The sequence below is a fragment of the Oncorhynchus gorbuscha genome, linkage group LG16 (assembly GCF_021184085.1).
Source record: "Oncorhynchus gorbuscha isolate QuinsamMale2020 ecotype Even-year linkage group LG16, OgorEven_v1.0, whole genome shotgun sequence".
Lineage (NCBI taxonomy): Eukaryota > Metazoa > Chordata > Actinopteri > Salmoniformes > Salmonidae > Oncorhynchus > Oncorhynchus gorbuscha.
In genome coordinates this window covers 12,533,442-12,549,261 of record NC_060188.1, presented here as the reverse complement: position 1 = coordinate 12,549,261, position 15,820 = coordinate 12,533,442, and the positions used below count along the sequence as shown (strand labels likewise).

At 40.9% G+C, this 15,820-nt stretch overlaps 1 protein-coding gene and 1 long non-coding RNA gene across 3 annotated transcripts; one reads left to right on the top strand and one right to left on the bottom strand.

The window, feature by feature from the left end:
* The first annotated feature begins 1,263 nt into the window (after positions 1-1,263).
* Positions 1,264-4,470, top strand: LOC123999490. The gene is made up of 3 exons (XR_006832463.1): positions 1,264-1,597; positions 2,908-3,143; positions 3,321-4,470. It is a non-coding gene; the product is annotated as an uncharacterized LOC123999490 (long non-coding RNA).
* Positions 4,471-4,575: 105 nt separating this feature from the next.
* Positions 4,576-15,490, bottom strand: LOC123999489. Of its 2 annotated transcripts, XM_046305343.1 has the most exons (10): positions 15,361-15,490; positions 14,512-14,681; positions 14,230-14,365; positions 14,062-14,133; positions 12,134-12,177; positions 6,892-10,239; positions 6,654-6,801; positions 6,397-6,509; positions 6,205-6,273; positions 4,576-6,078 (listed from the first exon to the last, which is right to left on the bottom strand). In XM_046305343.1, the coding sequence occupies exons 2-10, from the start codon at positions 14,607-14,609 to the stop codon at positions 5,754-5,756; spliced, it is 4,353 nt and encodes a 1,450-aa protein (XP_046161299.1). In that variant the 5' UTR covers positions 14,610-14,681; positions 15,361-15,490; the 3' UTR covers positions 4,576-5,753. The 2 variants fall into 2 exon arrangements, with proteins under 2 accessions (XP_046161299.1, XP_046161301.1); XM_046305345.1 differs by lacking the exon at positions 14,512-14,681 and having other exon boundaries at positions 15,361-15,453.
* Between the last annotated feature and the right edge of the window lie 330 nt (positions 15,491-15,820).

Below are 15,820 nucleotides of genomic sequence, written 5' to 3'. Positions count from 1 at the left end.
GTGGGACGTCAGGTTCAAGTGTGAACAGTAAAGGGGCGTGGAGGTAGAGTGTAGTTAGATATAGATAAAGGTAGGGCCTGAGAGTGTGGGAGGGAGTGGGACGACAGAGGAGGTTAAAGTGTGAACAGTAAAGGGGCGTGGAGGTAGAGTGTAGTTAGATATAGATAAAGGTAGGGCCTGAGAGTGTTGGAGGGAGTGGGACGACAGAGGTTCAAGTGTGAACAGTAAAGGGGCGTGGAGGTAGAGTGTAGTTAGATATAGATAAAGGTAGGGCCTGAGAGTGTGGGAGGGAGTGGGACGACAGAGGTTAAAGTGTGAACAGTAAAGGGGCGTGGAGGTAGAGTGTAGTTAGATATAGATAAAGGTAGGGCCTGAGAGTGTGGGAGGGAGTGGGACGACAGAGGTTAAAGTGTGAACAGTAAAGGGGCGTGGAAGTAGAGTGTAGTTAGATATAGATAAAGGTAGGGCCTGAGTGTGGGAGGGAGTGGGACGACAGAGGAGGTTCAAGTGTGAACAGTAAAGGGGCGTGGAAGTAGAGTGTAGTTAGATATAGATAAAGGTAGGGCCTGAGTGTGGGAGGGAGTGGGACGACAGAGGAGGTTCAAGTGTGAACAGTAAAGGGGCGTGGAAGTAGAGTGTAGTTAGATAAAGATAAAGGTAGGGCCTGAGAGTGTGGGAGGGAGTGGGACGACAGAGGAGGTTAAAGTGTGAACAGTAAAGGGGCGTGGAAGTAGAGTGTAGTTAGATAAAGATAAAGGTAGGGCCTGAGAGTGTGGGAGGGAGTGGGACGACAGAGGAGGTTAAAGTGTGAACAGTAAAGGGGCGTGGAAGTAGAGTGTAGTTAGATAAAGATAAAGGTAGGGCCTGAGAGTGTGGGAGGGAGTGGGACGACAGAGGAGGTTCAAGTGTGAACAGTAAAGGGGCGTGGAGGTAGAGTGTAGTTAGATATAGATAAAGGTAGGGCCTGAGAGTGTGGGAGGGAGTGGGACGACAGAGGAGGTTCAAGTGTGAACAGTAAAGGGGCGTGGAGGTAGAGTGTAGTTAGATATAGATAAAGGTAGGGCCTGAGCGTGTGGGAGGGAGTGGGACGACAGAGGTTCAAGTGTGAACAGTAAAGGGGCGTGGAGGTAGAGTGTAGTTAGATATAGATAAAGGTAGGGCCTGAGCGTGTGGGAGGGAGTGGGACGACAGAGGTTCAAGTGTGAACAGTAAAGGGGCGTGGAGGTTTCACACAAGAAAGAGTTATAATCCACTCCCAGCCTTCTCCTTTTTCAGACACCACTAACTTTCATGGTGACCACAACCAAAACTGAGACTGCAAAAGTAAGACAGACAGATTGCTCAAGAAAATATTATAAACAAGAAATATCTGGATAACATTTGGATATGTTAACTCTAGTCTTCACGAACCTGAAGCCACAACCAACTAGCAGCTGTGATCATTAACTAAATCCAGGAAGGAAAATAAATGAAAGAAAAGATCAGCTTTCTTCTTCACACCTCTGTCAGCCGTCATAAGTGAGGATTTCAGTTTGACTGGAGAGTAGACAGAGGCATACAGAGCTGTACTTACCCAATCAAGATCAAGCCTGGACTAGTAAGCCAATTATTATCTGTGCTATTTTTATGGTGTGTCATACACTATTGTTTCATTTCAGATACTGTTTGCTTTGTTAATCCACAAAAATACTGTTATGTTGTTCCGTATGTGATTCCCTTTAATTCCCTTTGAGAAGTTATTTCCCTAAAATACTTCTCCTTTATGATCAGTTGATGAGGAGAGGCCAAGAAAAGCCCCCAATAATGTTCTGTTGTCAAAGGCTGAAGGGAGACGATTACAATGTAACTATTCATCATTCATTGATATGATCTTTGCCGTAAGAATACATATCAAGTTACTGGAATTCACCAGGTCAAGACTGAAACTGGGACAGGAAAAGGTTTCTCATGTTAACATTACAGCAGTAAGATAATGTTGATGGTATCTAATGACATCTAACACACTTAAATGTGATATACACTGAGTAAAACATTAAGAACACCTGTTCTTTCCATGACATAGTCTGAACAGGTGAATCCAGGTGATCCTTTATTGATGTCACTTCAATCAGTGTAGATGAATGAAGAGGAGGACATGGTAAAAAAAAAGAAGCCTTGAGACAATTGAGAAATGGATTGGGTGTGTGCTATTCAGAGGGTGAATAGGCAAGACAAAATATTGAAGTGCCTTTGAACGGGGTCTGGTAGTAGGTTTGTGTCAAGGACTGCTATGCTGCTGGGTTTTTCACGCTCAACAGTTTCCCGTGTGTATCAAGAATGGTCCACCATCCAAAGGACATCCAGCCAACTTGTTGGGGTGCAACTCAATATAAGGAAGGTGTTTGTGATGTTTGGCATATATATATATATATATATATATATATATATATATATATATATATATATATATATATATATATATATATATATATATATATATATATATATGTTTGGTATACTCAGTGGACATACAATCATAACATTTCCCTCTTGCTGTTTTCTTTCTCCGTGGCTAATGATTTAACTCTGGCATATATTCACTTGCACACTGCACAGTGTAATCATTCCAGTTCTTCAGGCTCCTGTTTGATTGATAGCAATGCATACCTCATCCCATAGGGCATAACAGTGTTTTGTCTGTAGAAAGTACCCTGGCAGAGAATGAGCATCTCAAACCATTTTTGTTGGCATGTCAGTGAAAGACTATTACAAACAAACTAATTTAGTTTCAGTAAATGAATATCCTATATCCTTTATGACAATGTCACAACTGCAAGTAATACAGTACTATCAGACTTGAATAATTGTATTCCCTTGTTCTGCATTTTATCTATCCTCTGAACTCTGCTGCATCTATTTTCTCCTCAGAAATGTCTTCCCAATCAGCAAAAATGGAGGACATTCCACTGACTGCTGTCCCAGGTACAGCTAAAACGACAGATGCCCAAAATGACACCACCTGCCTTCAAGTGATCACCTGCTGTGGTCGTGACCATACTGTTCCCTCCTGTGCCAAGGACAGGGACTATAGGAGACTGGCCATTAGCAGCATCATCTGTGGACTCTCCTGCATTGGCATTTTAGCTTTGGTCAACTCAGTCAAGGTAATTTCAAGCTTTTTTTTTTAAACCTGTTTTTGTAAACATTCTGTAATGTAATCAAAAGTGTTGCCCCTTTAGGGACCATCTTGGTTCTCAAAATGTGCACATCTACACTTAAGAGTCTATATCTTAGATATGAGTCATATCAAAATATAATGTACACTTCTATCCCTATGACAGGCTCGAGAGGCAAGGAAGACTACTCCAGAGAAGGCTGAACAATACTCCCAACGGGCAAGAACGTTTGGGATCATTTCTATTGTGGTGTGGGTGGCGATTCTGGTACTCAGCCCACTACTATTGGTACTGGTGTCATACATACTCACTCTGATAGACTGACCAATTCCCAGGAACCACCAAGGTGGATGTACTGTACCATAAGGATGGCTACAGGACAGCGGTCCAACTTCTTTAGTATTGATCTTGGACTACCGTGACACTGTGAGGTGGGAACAGATGGAAAAGCACCTCCGGTGACTCAGGGAGACTCCACTGTATACAGCCTCCCTGAGTATCATTCTGATAAGGCTGTCTTGCTGATAAGGATTTACAAAGGCACCTTTAACTTTCTTTTGTGTCACTCTGGAATTTATCACTGGAAGACTGGTTTATAGTTAACATTCAAGTGATGCCACAGCTAAAAATACATTATAAATATTAAGATATTTTGACATTTATCAGTAGCCCAACCAGACTTTTAGCACTTACGAGTAAGGACTGTAGTTAAACTACCTTCTTCCTGAATAAGAGGTTGGTTCGGAGACGAGAGATGAGCAAGGGGACACAAAATAACCACTTGTTTTTGAGATAGCATTTAATGGACAGTTTATTTGCTGACATACATGAGTCCAAGACTGTATGAGTTTAAAACAGCAGAGGTTTAAAAAATCCTATATAAATTCAAAACAAACTGTGAGCCACTATACAGGGGCCTGACTCCAAAACACTCCCATGTCCACTATCTGTCTCAACCTTGACATTTAACTTTTACCATTTATGATATGCAACATGAACTTTATTTTTTAACAATGTTATATTTTTTATTTAGCAGTGAAATAAATTATTTGTATATGTGAGGAACTAATTATAAATGTCTAATTATAAAGGACAGATTGTGAACTAGGTATAATTAAATCAGGGCAGTGTTTCTGATTTACAGTAATAGTGAAAACTGCCTTTGGTTTTAAATACCAAAAACTTACAATACTTCATTTTGGTTACATTACCATTTATACATTTACTGTATTCATGTTATTGCCTTTGTATTTTATATTTTTACATTGCATGTTTTAAAGGATTTTGTAATTAAATGAAAATACTTTTACATCAATTTGATCTGAATTAAGTTCCTTTTCAGGCTATTTTCCTCATTTACATTAAGTTAATATAGCTACAAATAACTTTTACTTAATATAAAGTCACTCTCTAGCTGTAACAAAATTCATACAAATACATTTATTCAATACAAACCACACAGTAAAGACAAATATTTTCAGAAATATAATTACAAAAAAATGTGATGTAATAAAGTAATTTGTATATACTAGCAATTTTCAATTAAATATTGCTATCAAAACAAATATTACAATCCACAATGATACAAAACATTAAACTAACTGCATTGATGAAAATATTCATGCTAATGTTTCCATAGAAATACTCATTGGAGTGTCATAACGTTTACGTTCAATTTTACACAAGTAACAATTCTACATAGAATATTTTACAAAAATTTATAAAATGGACAATATACATTTGATTTTCTATAGTTATGATCCGGAGGTGAAGAAAACAATGCAATGTAATGTGTATACAAGGCAAGAATTGGCAGGAATAGTCAGGCAACAATTAAAGGACGGTTCTAAAAGAAAATATGAAGTCTGATTGTCAGAACCAGAAACATTTTCTTACAGCTGTAATTTGGCCAAAAACAGAATTCTCAACATTCAATATATCTTGAAAGTAGCTGCCAGTTGATGCTAGTTGCCAATAACAAGTTTGCACTTACAGCTAAATTGGGAATTATCATCTGGAAATTGTTTGGCTAGTAAGAATCCTTACTTGAGAAGTATGTGCATTCAATAACTGCTGTATAAATACACATTGATGTCAATGGATAATATCCACAAAGATTTGAGTTGCATGTGAGCTTCCAAATGTAGGATTCAGTAGCAAGTGATTAATAAAGCAGAACGTGTTTAATAATGATTAAAAGGCTGAGGCTTTGGCATATTAAGAATACAGATTATCAACAAAACTGAGTGCAGAAATAGTAGCAGTTTTAAATACAAACACTTATGCACTCACTGACCTAAACCAATGATATAAAATGCATTACATCCATAGATAATAAAATATTACAATAACAGTATACTCCATATCATTATCTACAAATAGTACACAATGAAAATACAAAAATTCTTCAATGATCATTTTAAATGACTCAATGGAAGGTAAATAATACACCCCCACAAAATAAAAACATTGTAAACAATTACAGAAGATGAGGACGAGCTTGATGTTGGATGGAAGGCAACGGGGCTGGGCAATTTGTAATAACAATATTTTTGAAAATGTAAATGTGCTATTGTCTACCCCTTTGATTGGCATTTGTCAACAGATATTCTGGTCAAAAGCTAACCAGGAATCCAGCTGGTCAAGCTTGGAGCAAAGAAGTGAATCAAGCTCCTGCAGATTGAGGGTGGGGTGATCTTTAGAAGAGAGGCAACCCCCACGCTTGGGCCTTCCAAAAGGAGAGCCAACCACAGCTTTCCTGGGTAAACCACCCCCTGCCCCAACACCAACAAGTGGCTTCTTTGGCTTTCTGGCCACACCAACCTCTGGGAACTCCACAAAACGCTTCATGCGCTTCTGACCAAGGAGGGAATGAGACCCATCGCGTCGACTGAGTGGCACCTCAAATATGGTCTCCAGCCGTCTGGGACGAATAAAAACAAACACAGAGCAAGGAAGTTGTTAATGAAAGGAAAGTTACAGTCAGTCATTACAATGATGATTACCTGTACTGTAGGATGAACAATAAGATGCATGAGTGAACAGTAACCTTTCAGGGGGCTTGGTGAAGTTTTTATTAGTGTAGATTTCCTCCAAACTGAACTCCTTCTTCTTCACCCTGTTGGAACACAACAGATTAGTTGGTTTTTTTTGTCATCAATGTCATAACATTTTACGAATACAGGTAGCAAATTTACCACATACACACAGGCACACCATCACACACTTCAAATACACATACCTGATAGGCTTGGGCAGGCCCATGGGTGTGAGGTTGTGGAGGGGTTTGGGTAAGGCTTTGCGAATTCGAATGGATGACACTTTCCTTCGTTCCTCATATTTGCCGGTTTCCAACTGTGCAAACACCACCACAGTGTTACCGTGGTGAAGGTGGGTTAAAGCCAGACTCACTTATCTACTCATCTTCGTAACTAATCACATGCTGTATGTCATATGTAAATGACATAGTTCACATTGAATATTACGTGGTCAGTGTACCTTAATTTCAGAATCTGACAATGCTTTTTCCTCTCTCATCCCTATGGCTTCGAACTCATTCCTGAAACGGTTTCTGTCCTCCACATTCTCCCCATCCTCCTCATGCTGCTGGCTTGTCTCATTCTCCAAGGGAATCTTTGACAATGCACTGGAAACATGGTGGAATTAATCATTTTTAACTACTGTCATCAAAAAGGAAAATATGTATTTTTGAACAAAGGACAAAGTGGTGTTTTACCTGCAAAGGGAGGAGACTGAAGCAGAGGATATGTCTGATGTCAGGTCACAGGGGTCAGAACTGGAGAACAGGTGACGTACAGAAGAGCAGGATGGTGAAATAGAAGAGGAGGAAGGGGAGGTATCATGACTGCAAGCACTACTAGTGGCAGCTAGACTTCCTTTTTGCAATTTCCTGGAGAGGAAGGCCAGGGGGCTTGACAGGAAGCAGGAGGCCCAGACAGAGATGGAAGTGGAGAGTGGCACACTGGGTAACAGGTGGTAGGACGGGTTGCCCAATGAATAGGACCTTTTTGAAGGGAACACCTCTTTACGCAGGCATAACGGAGCTATCTCCCGCTCAATTTCCACACTAGAGACAGTATGACGGCGTGGACGTCTGGACGGTGCGGGAGGAGTGGGGACAGGAGGAAAGAGGGCGGGGTGGAGCCGGGGTACGGAGAGGATCCTGCCATGCAGAGAGGTGGTCCAGTTGCTGTCATGGTGGAGGAGAGCAGGGATCTCTGGGCAGGAGTAGCTGCGCAACAGACGCTTGTTAAGGGTGGTGTTGTTATCTGATGAAAAGTCCATCTGCTCACCAATCGCAGTATTTCTCTCCTCCTCTTCTTCCTGCCCCCTCTTCCTAGTCACAGGCCTGTGCTTCCTACATTGAGTCGCTGCTTTCTTTGGATTCTTTTTTTGCCCCCTCCCCCTGAGCCTCATCTCAAAGGGTACAGGCAGTTCAGAACACTCATCCTCCTTCCCCTGCTCCTCCTCCATCACCTGGTCAACAGTCTTGTCCTGGCCAAGGTTAGATGGTTCAGAGGCAGTGGAAAACACTTCGACATCAGAATCCATTGCCACATAATTTCCTTGCAAAGCCATAGAATGTTTCACTATATTTTTGTTCAGCTTGATTGAACATTTGGGATAAGTTCGCACAGGCCAAGGCATAGTTCTCTTTTGTTCTTCAACTGTTATTTGATTAAGTTGCAGGGACTGAGTTGCCTCGGCATTATCCTCTGTGGACGGACCTCCCCTGACTCTCTTACGTCCACCAAGGGGTTCCACAAACCTCTTATCCACCAGTAACGCATCACTGACAGACATTTTATTAGATCCATTCCGACTCTTCTTTGGGCTCTTGCTAGAGTCAGACCCACTCATTTCTGCTCCCCAACCTGCGTCTTTGCGGACAGCCACCACTGCGGTAGTCTGTAATGTCTGTTGTGTAACATCTGAGGATCTAGAAGCTACATGGACATTGTCAACTTTGCTGGGCTTCAAAGAGTGCAAGTGATCGGCACCAACACCAGTCAGCCCTGAAGACGTGCCAAGCTGTTGGGTTGAGCGTGAGTTATGAGACCTGGATTTATTTTGTTTCGGTGGTTTCAGTGGATGACTCTCTTCTGAAGTGATCTCATTCAACTTCAGACACTTTTGTTGATTTTGAGATGACTCCACTTCAACCACTGGTGAAATCTTCCTCTTCTTACAGATGTATTTTTGCTGATTTTTGGATGCCATTTGAGGCCACTTCCCCTTGATATCCAAGTGCTGATCAGAGACAGGCAGTTCATGATTTTCTTTCATCAAAGCAGTTGTCATGGTAGTTACCATTTCCATATTACATGCTGAACTAGAGTCAGTGTCACCATAACTCAAGGCACTGGTCATACCCCTACTATTGCTGGCTGCTATGCTGTTGTCACACAAACTGTCATTACTGTGCTCTAGCACACTCCCATTACTTGAAGTGGCCATTACTGTGAGAGACGTATTTTTCTTAATACGCCCACTTCGACCTCTACCTTTGTCCTTAGTCACCTCCATCAGAGGTACATGTGTTTCAGATGGTTTTTGAGTAGTTTCAATGTATACGGTAGAACTCTGGCTAACACGAAGCAGCACCCTACTTTTAAGAGACTGAGATTTAGAAGTTGCACACGGTTTTGATCCAACCCCCGGCTGGACAGGTTCTACATCACTTGCGTGCTCTACTGATGTTAATGTGTAACTTTCTAACGCAACATCTACCGTGTCTTCTTCTGTGACCTCTTCACATCGCTCTCTTTTCGTCAGTTTCACTCTTTGCTTTTTCTCTGCATCTCTCTTGATCGCTGTAAAAGGAGTTGCTCTGCATCTCCTCTTAACTTCCTTTGCCGAGCCTTCGATATAGCCTTGCTTTCCTTCACACTCATCTATCTGCTTTTGAAGACACTGACTGACTGAGGCACAGTTGTTCAGTGTTGTGTTTACAGGTTTTCTGGGGCTTTTCCGGATAGACATATGTGACTGGGAACCACACACCAACATGTTGTTTCGGTCTTGAGGCAGACCAACAGCTTTTATGCTGTCATCTGCCTGGCATAAACTCTCAGAAGGGGTATTGTAGATAGAGGATGATAATGGACTAGATGTTTCACTGTCAATACAGTCCCAGATTTTGTACTCTACATACGATTTTGTGGCAAGCCGTTCAGCCTTGGGCTCACAGATTCCTACTTCAGCTGGCAAACTAGAGATGCGGTCTGCTTCAGATGCGTTAATTGCAGCAGAGGGACTGCTCTGTGATGCAGCTTCATTTAGAAAAACACATTTTCGGCGCAATGGTCTCCGGTGAACTCCTGTCAAATCCACCTGCTCCTTCATTTGAACAATGAGAGACAGCTTGGACCCGCATGAGGAACTTGAGGGGTCAGGGGGTTGAAAGGACATGGAAGAGCATGAGTTGAACTGGGACTCCGTTGATTCTGAACCACACTTGATACTGCTTCTGAGTAGAGGACTACGCTGCATACAAGGTAATGAATCATTATTATTGGTCTCCTTTTCTGAGCTGTTTGACATACAGGTGTCCCTTTGCGCATCTCCAGGTGGCATCATATTTTGTTTCCCCTCAAGAGAAAAGTCATCCTCTTCTGGAGTGCCGTGGGTTTTTAAATCCATGCTGAACTTTAAGTGTTTACGAGAGGCAGGGTCATTTCCTCCTCTTCCAGCTTCCAAGTGTTGCACTGTGCCAGAGGTTAGCTCGTACCCAGGTCCTTGTTGGTGAGAACTATGAGAGGCAGAGGAGACGTCTACATCTGGTTCAGGTGGGGAGCTATTGGGTTTGAAAAGTCGGACGGGACTCATGACAATCTGTGTGAAACTGGCCATCTTGGATTTAAATGACTGAAACAAAGGGCCAATCACCCATCGCTTCACAGAGCTCGGGCTTCCAGGGGACTTTCCACAGCCAACCTCTTCATCTGCTTCCATGCCTGATTGGTTGAAATCATGTTCAGTCTTGCCAGTAGTATTTACATCTAAAGTTAATGTTGAAGAGGATGGAATCGCTTTGTCATTTGAGCCTTTTGTGTCTTTGTTCCTACAATGGAAAAAAATAAAACACATGAACAGAGAAAAACAACACTATTGTACAAAATACAGGTATGTATAACAAACTACAATTAGGTGGAATGGTATTATTCATTCAAACTAAGGCACTACCAGCTTGTTTTTATGAATACATCTTAACCAAAGAATTCTGACTAGTACCCCTACCTTAAACTACAGTTGGGGATATGAAGAGGTTGAACGTAATCAGACAAGCCTTCCACTAATCTGAAATGTTAACTCCATCCATTTCACTTCATCTATTTTTCCTCCATCCTTTTTCATCCCAAAAGAGATCAACCTGGTCAACTGAGCAACACCATCCATGATCACTGATCTCACTAGGCAGGTTTCCATTGACCCAGGTTTATTTGACAAAAGCAATGCCGCAAAACAACAACAACGTGTAATCAAAAACAGCAGCTATAGGAGAACGTTTCTAAAGATCGACAACATTTGTATCCATTCGACAGGGGGAGGATTTTTCTTTTTGTTTATCTTTATTGCAACAAACAGAAATATTTTTTTTATGAATAAGTTATTACTGAATAATTTAAGGTGCGCGGGGCGGGGCACGTGATGTTCTAACTATAAAGCTCCACTCAACATTTAATTCTAAATGCCTACTGTTTTCTAAATGTATTATTCAACTATGAAAATAACGTTTCTTTGCAGGATAAGATTGGTCTTGACTTTCAAGAAAGCCTGAATTGCTTCGCCTTGCTTTTCTGGTTGGCTGGATGCAAGTTTCACCATCCAATTATTTCAGATCTACAGGAGTGCAGGTTTCACAGTGGCACATGAGAATTATATGAGAGGTTCCCGAACTTTTGGGGGGAGGGACCCTACCAGGTAAATAAAGTGATAGAATCAACGGCCAATGTTCACTTTCTTCATTGGGACTATGACAGTCTATTACAAATCTGTCCGACAATGCTTTTGATAATATCTAAATCTGACGGAAGTATGGTTTGAAGTGACTGAAATGCACCAGAAAGGTATTGGGAAGTTCAAAAGATCGGCAATAATTTTGTATGATCTTTTCTGTAGAAAATACTATCATTGGTTTTGTTCTTTTCCTCCCAGTCTTATTTAGTGCTTGGTCTTGTCCACTCTGTTCTAATGAGTCCTGTGCAGCTTGTGGGCATTGTAGAAGGAAACAAAGTTGCATCTTTCAGTGATGGGGTCATAATATGTTGTTGCTTAAACAGTTCAAAAGATCAAAATCTGTAAAAAATAAATACAGAAATCACTGTTTATTACAACTGTTTATTACAACTGCATCTAGCAGCTATCGGAGGTTACTGATTCTCAATTCTTTGAACCAAGAGCAATTTTATTTATTTTTATCCCATTTTCAAATCAGGTGACCTCACATGGGGTCGCGACCCCTAGTTTTGGAAACACTGTATTAGAATGTGGCAAATATTAGTCAATTATTGCATTCTATACATGCTGGCTTTTGAAGGCCAAACAAAACATGAAACAGATGGGTAAGAGGGCATACAGGCAGTAACCAATTTATTAATGCACAATTTGCCTAAATGGTTAATGGTTAATGGAAAGACTTCAACCACTTCATTTAAAAATATATATATATATATATATATAAAATATATATGTTTCGGTGTGACGGCATTACGTCCAGTTGTTTTTAAATCGACACAAGAGAGTTCATTGGAAACGCACCGTAGCAGGCAAATTTTGCATCTATTTTCAATGCGAACTTGCTAAATGTTGACAAAAATCACTTGATAGGTTAATGGAAACAGCCACTGACTCAATCAATTTCTCCATCCATGGTAAAACAGTTTCTAGACATTTGAACAAATCAAGTCATATGCACACAAAAAATATTGAACTTCTATGTAAGTCATCATACTCACTTAGACATTTGACATTCTGATGCAACATTGAGATCCAAACCGCTCTGCAAAATAAGTAAATATTTACATCATAAACATATCCATATATTGTAATCACTTTGCCAATAATTGCCTCTGCCTTTCTCACGCATAGTGACCATGAAAAATAAATAGGTTATTAAAAAAGTGTTTGTTTTTTGGTTGCAAAATGGCTTTTATAGAGACACCGTCAATCTGCAACAAAACGGATTGTTAATGTAAACATCACTGAGGATGTCTGGCTATCGGCTAGTTAGGTCAGTCATGTTTGCAGACACTAATTATTGCTCCTTGCTGTGCATCTCTAAGATGCAGCAGACCATGTAAGAGGATTAATTTACATCTTACTACCGTTTACACCACAGCATTGTGTAGGGCACTGTACTACCAAAACACAGTGCACTAGGGTTGGGCCATGTCTGGAATAACACATGGTCCTGTCCAAACGTCGTTGATATACGATCATATCGTCTATTTTCTCTCTCAGGAAGGGGGGTTGCAGAATGATTTACAAATTGGTAGGGCTATGTTTCTCATGTACATACAAAAACTCAGATATCAGTTATATTAGCCTGCTTTGAACCATCCGGAGGTGTGGGGTAAATGGGAGGTAGGGGGGGGGCACTCAGGGAATTCCTGCCGAAGTCACAGGATTCTCCGATCACATAACTTATTACCGGCGCAGGTGAAGACACAGAGACAATTACGCACAGGGGGAAAAAAAGAGAACAGTGGGAAACGCGGGAGGAGAGGAAGGATCGGACAAAGAAATAAGGAGAAATATAGAACGAAGAAACCAGAAATGGACAGAAGAGGACATCGAAAGACAAAGAACGGATTAAAAGATGAAGAACGTGCGTGGGTGATTCCCGTAAACGCAAGCCATTGCCAAGCTAAGCCACAAAAGAGACTATTTAATTTGTTGATTATCAAAAGGCTCATTGGTGTGCAAGTAAAGTGCTCTGAACCAAGCTAGGATTTTGTTTCCTTTCTTGAACCGTTCAAGTGCCCTTCTGTGAACATTAAAAACATCAGTTGTTTTTGCAACTTAAAAACCTGACTCTTCCTCGGTTTACGCCAACCCTTGCTACCGCATAGATCGGAACCCCTCTGGACTGATCACACTACCTTTTAAAAAACTAATATTATAGCCGGTCCAATCGTAGGCTATTGTTATTTCATCTTGATCATCTGGGCAAGCACATTTGCGACATTCTTCCATTAGGCTACATTCCAACAGTAGACCACAAGCAAAGGGAAAAGGTGAGAGGAGAGTGCGTAGATGGAAGGAGAAGGAATTATACACAGAGCAAATTGATGATGCTGTTTGTATGTGGCTGCTATGAAAGTGAACCGTGTGTGCGGGTGATCCTGGGTGTATTCATTCCGCAGACTCTGTTGAGAAACTTTTGTTAAATGGAAGCAAATGGAGCGAAACAGGTATAAACCTACCTGAATTTTTCCAATTGAAACTCTCGTTTGCAATTGTTTGGACTAATGATTACACCAAGATCAGCTAGATGCAGGCAAGTGTGCAAGGAGGTATTTAGTGTGTTACTGTCTGTCACCTTGATAACTCCAATTTGTTGCGCAGCCTGTGCGCCTACATTATAAACTTTAATTCGTAGGCTACGTTGTATCAACCTCATGATGGGTATAGGGAAAAGCATGTGGAAGTATCATGTAATAGCCTAAACCTATGGATGTTACATTAAGCTGGATAAATGGAATATGAATAACAGTGATCCAATATGCTGTAATAGAAATAAGGCCATGCTCATAAAAATGTAATTTTAAAAATTGTCCACCCTAATCTTAACCAGCCCCAACCACCACTGATGTACAGACAGATTATCTAGAGTGGATACAGTAGAAAGTGGCCCATGCACAAATAGACATTTATTGCATACCTTTTTTAGCAGTTGTTTGCGGAGGGGATCAACTCTCATTAGCTTTACTGACAGGGACTGAGAGACTTGCATCTAAGGATCAGAAAGGAGTGAACTGATTAACAAACAAGACCCTTTTAAGTAGCCTATAATATCTAAGAAACCATTAAGACTTAAACATGAAACTACCACACTGTTCTCCCTCTTGGCAGGGGATGTATTTTGTCTGGACTCCGCCAATGTGTCTTTGGGCTCCTGCTTCTTCGGTGTCTTCTGAATGCGCCCACTCCTCCTCCTGTCACCAGGCTTTTTGCCATCTTCACAGCTGTGGGAGATGAACAGTTATGGTTTGGACTCTTCACCAGTAGCTCTCAGTAATTGCGATGGTGGTTAAAAACATGGGTTTCAAACAAGCAAGAATATAAATACAATAGGGGAAGAGGAAAGCAAAAGGTGCCAGGGGAACTATACCTGGGGGTGATGGAGGAAAGAGGGAGAAGGTGGGGTGGAGGTTCGCTGTGAGGGGGATTACAGAAAGGGGTTGGGGGAACCTTGGCATCTCCCTCCATTGGACAGACTATTTAGGGGAGCAAGTCAGGGAACTAGATCAACATCCTCACTCTCCCCCTATCTGTCTTTCTCTGTAAAGACAACAGAAATAAACATGCTTTTATCTCATTTTCAAAATAGGTAGGAACTGGCTTGCTTGGTTATGGTATATGTTAATCAATTGCACAGTAAACATTTGTGCAAAATGTACACAAATGGAAAGTCTTAGCTAGCTTGTGCTTTTATTTTCATCATTTTAACCTTTCCAGAATGAACAATAAAACGTGATTTGATTAGTTTTACTTCGTCAGCTAACAAATACGTGAATAAGCCACTAATAGCTACCCGTATTTGATCAAATGCATAATTTTTGCCTCCTATTGACAATATAATTTTCATGCACTCTTTTGAACAAAGCACATTATTGGTGTTGTCATGGGGATGGTATACCGGTGGAGGCCACTTCTACAAGAGCTCGTTATTCGTTAACTAGCAGTAGATCTGTGTTGTGCATATCGTGAACTTCAATGCAATAGCCAGCTAAGGTCTATGTGGTAGTCAGCTAGCTAAGTAAGCTTGGTAAAGTCGGAAAATTCAATCATTTCAAGGAAGATAACGTAAAATGACGGTAGGGTGAGTATTAGTAGCTAGCTAGCGTTAGCAAATATGCTAACGTTCGCAGCCAGCCAATGCACTGCTGAGATAACGTTATAGTCATAAACATTAAAAATATGCATATTTTATGAAGCCAACTTAAAATAGTAAACTTACCACACCACCCCAATTATTTAGTAAGAAAAATATGAAGTTTTGTTATAATATAATTGTGTAAACATCTTTAACGTAAACACGACGCAGGACGGCGCCCAAGTTTAACCATTTCACAAATGTCCGTTCATCATCAAAAGTTCCACTGGCACGCCGACCAAGAAACCAATCAGAGGGAAGCGTTCACATGGAAGAAATCCCTCCATAAATTCTAACCAATGATCTAACCAATGAAGGAAAGCTATAAACGTCTCTCAACCAACTGCATTCTAGTGAAGGGATCTTGTTAGGTAAGGACGGCCAATAGAAGTCAGAAAGCAGTCTTTGTCCTCGAGTGATGTATATTAGAACCAATCAGAGAGACGGAAAGTAGCTGGTTCAGAAGCCAGTGTAATACAAAATATTTTTTAGCAAATTTGTGTAACTGCTCTCCAATGTTGTAACTGTGCACTATATAGAAACC

Excerpts from the sequence above, each read along its gene's own strand:
- LOC123999489 (XM_046305343.1), bottom strand. The coding sequence starts at position 14,609 with ATGGAGGGAGATGCCAAGGTTCCCCCAACCCCTTTCTGTAATCCCCCT. Across the intron at positions 14,366-14,511 it reads CTTTCCTCCATCACCCCCAG|CTGTGAAGATGGCAAAAAGC; the intron begins GTATAGTTCCCC and ends CATCTCCCACAG. Across the intron at positions 14,134-14,229 it reads CCAAGAGGGAGAACAGTGTG|ATGCAAGTCTCTCAGTCCCT; the intron begins GTAGTTTCATGT and ends TCTGATCCTTAG.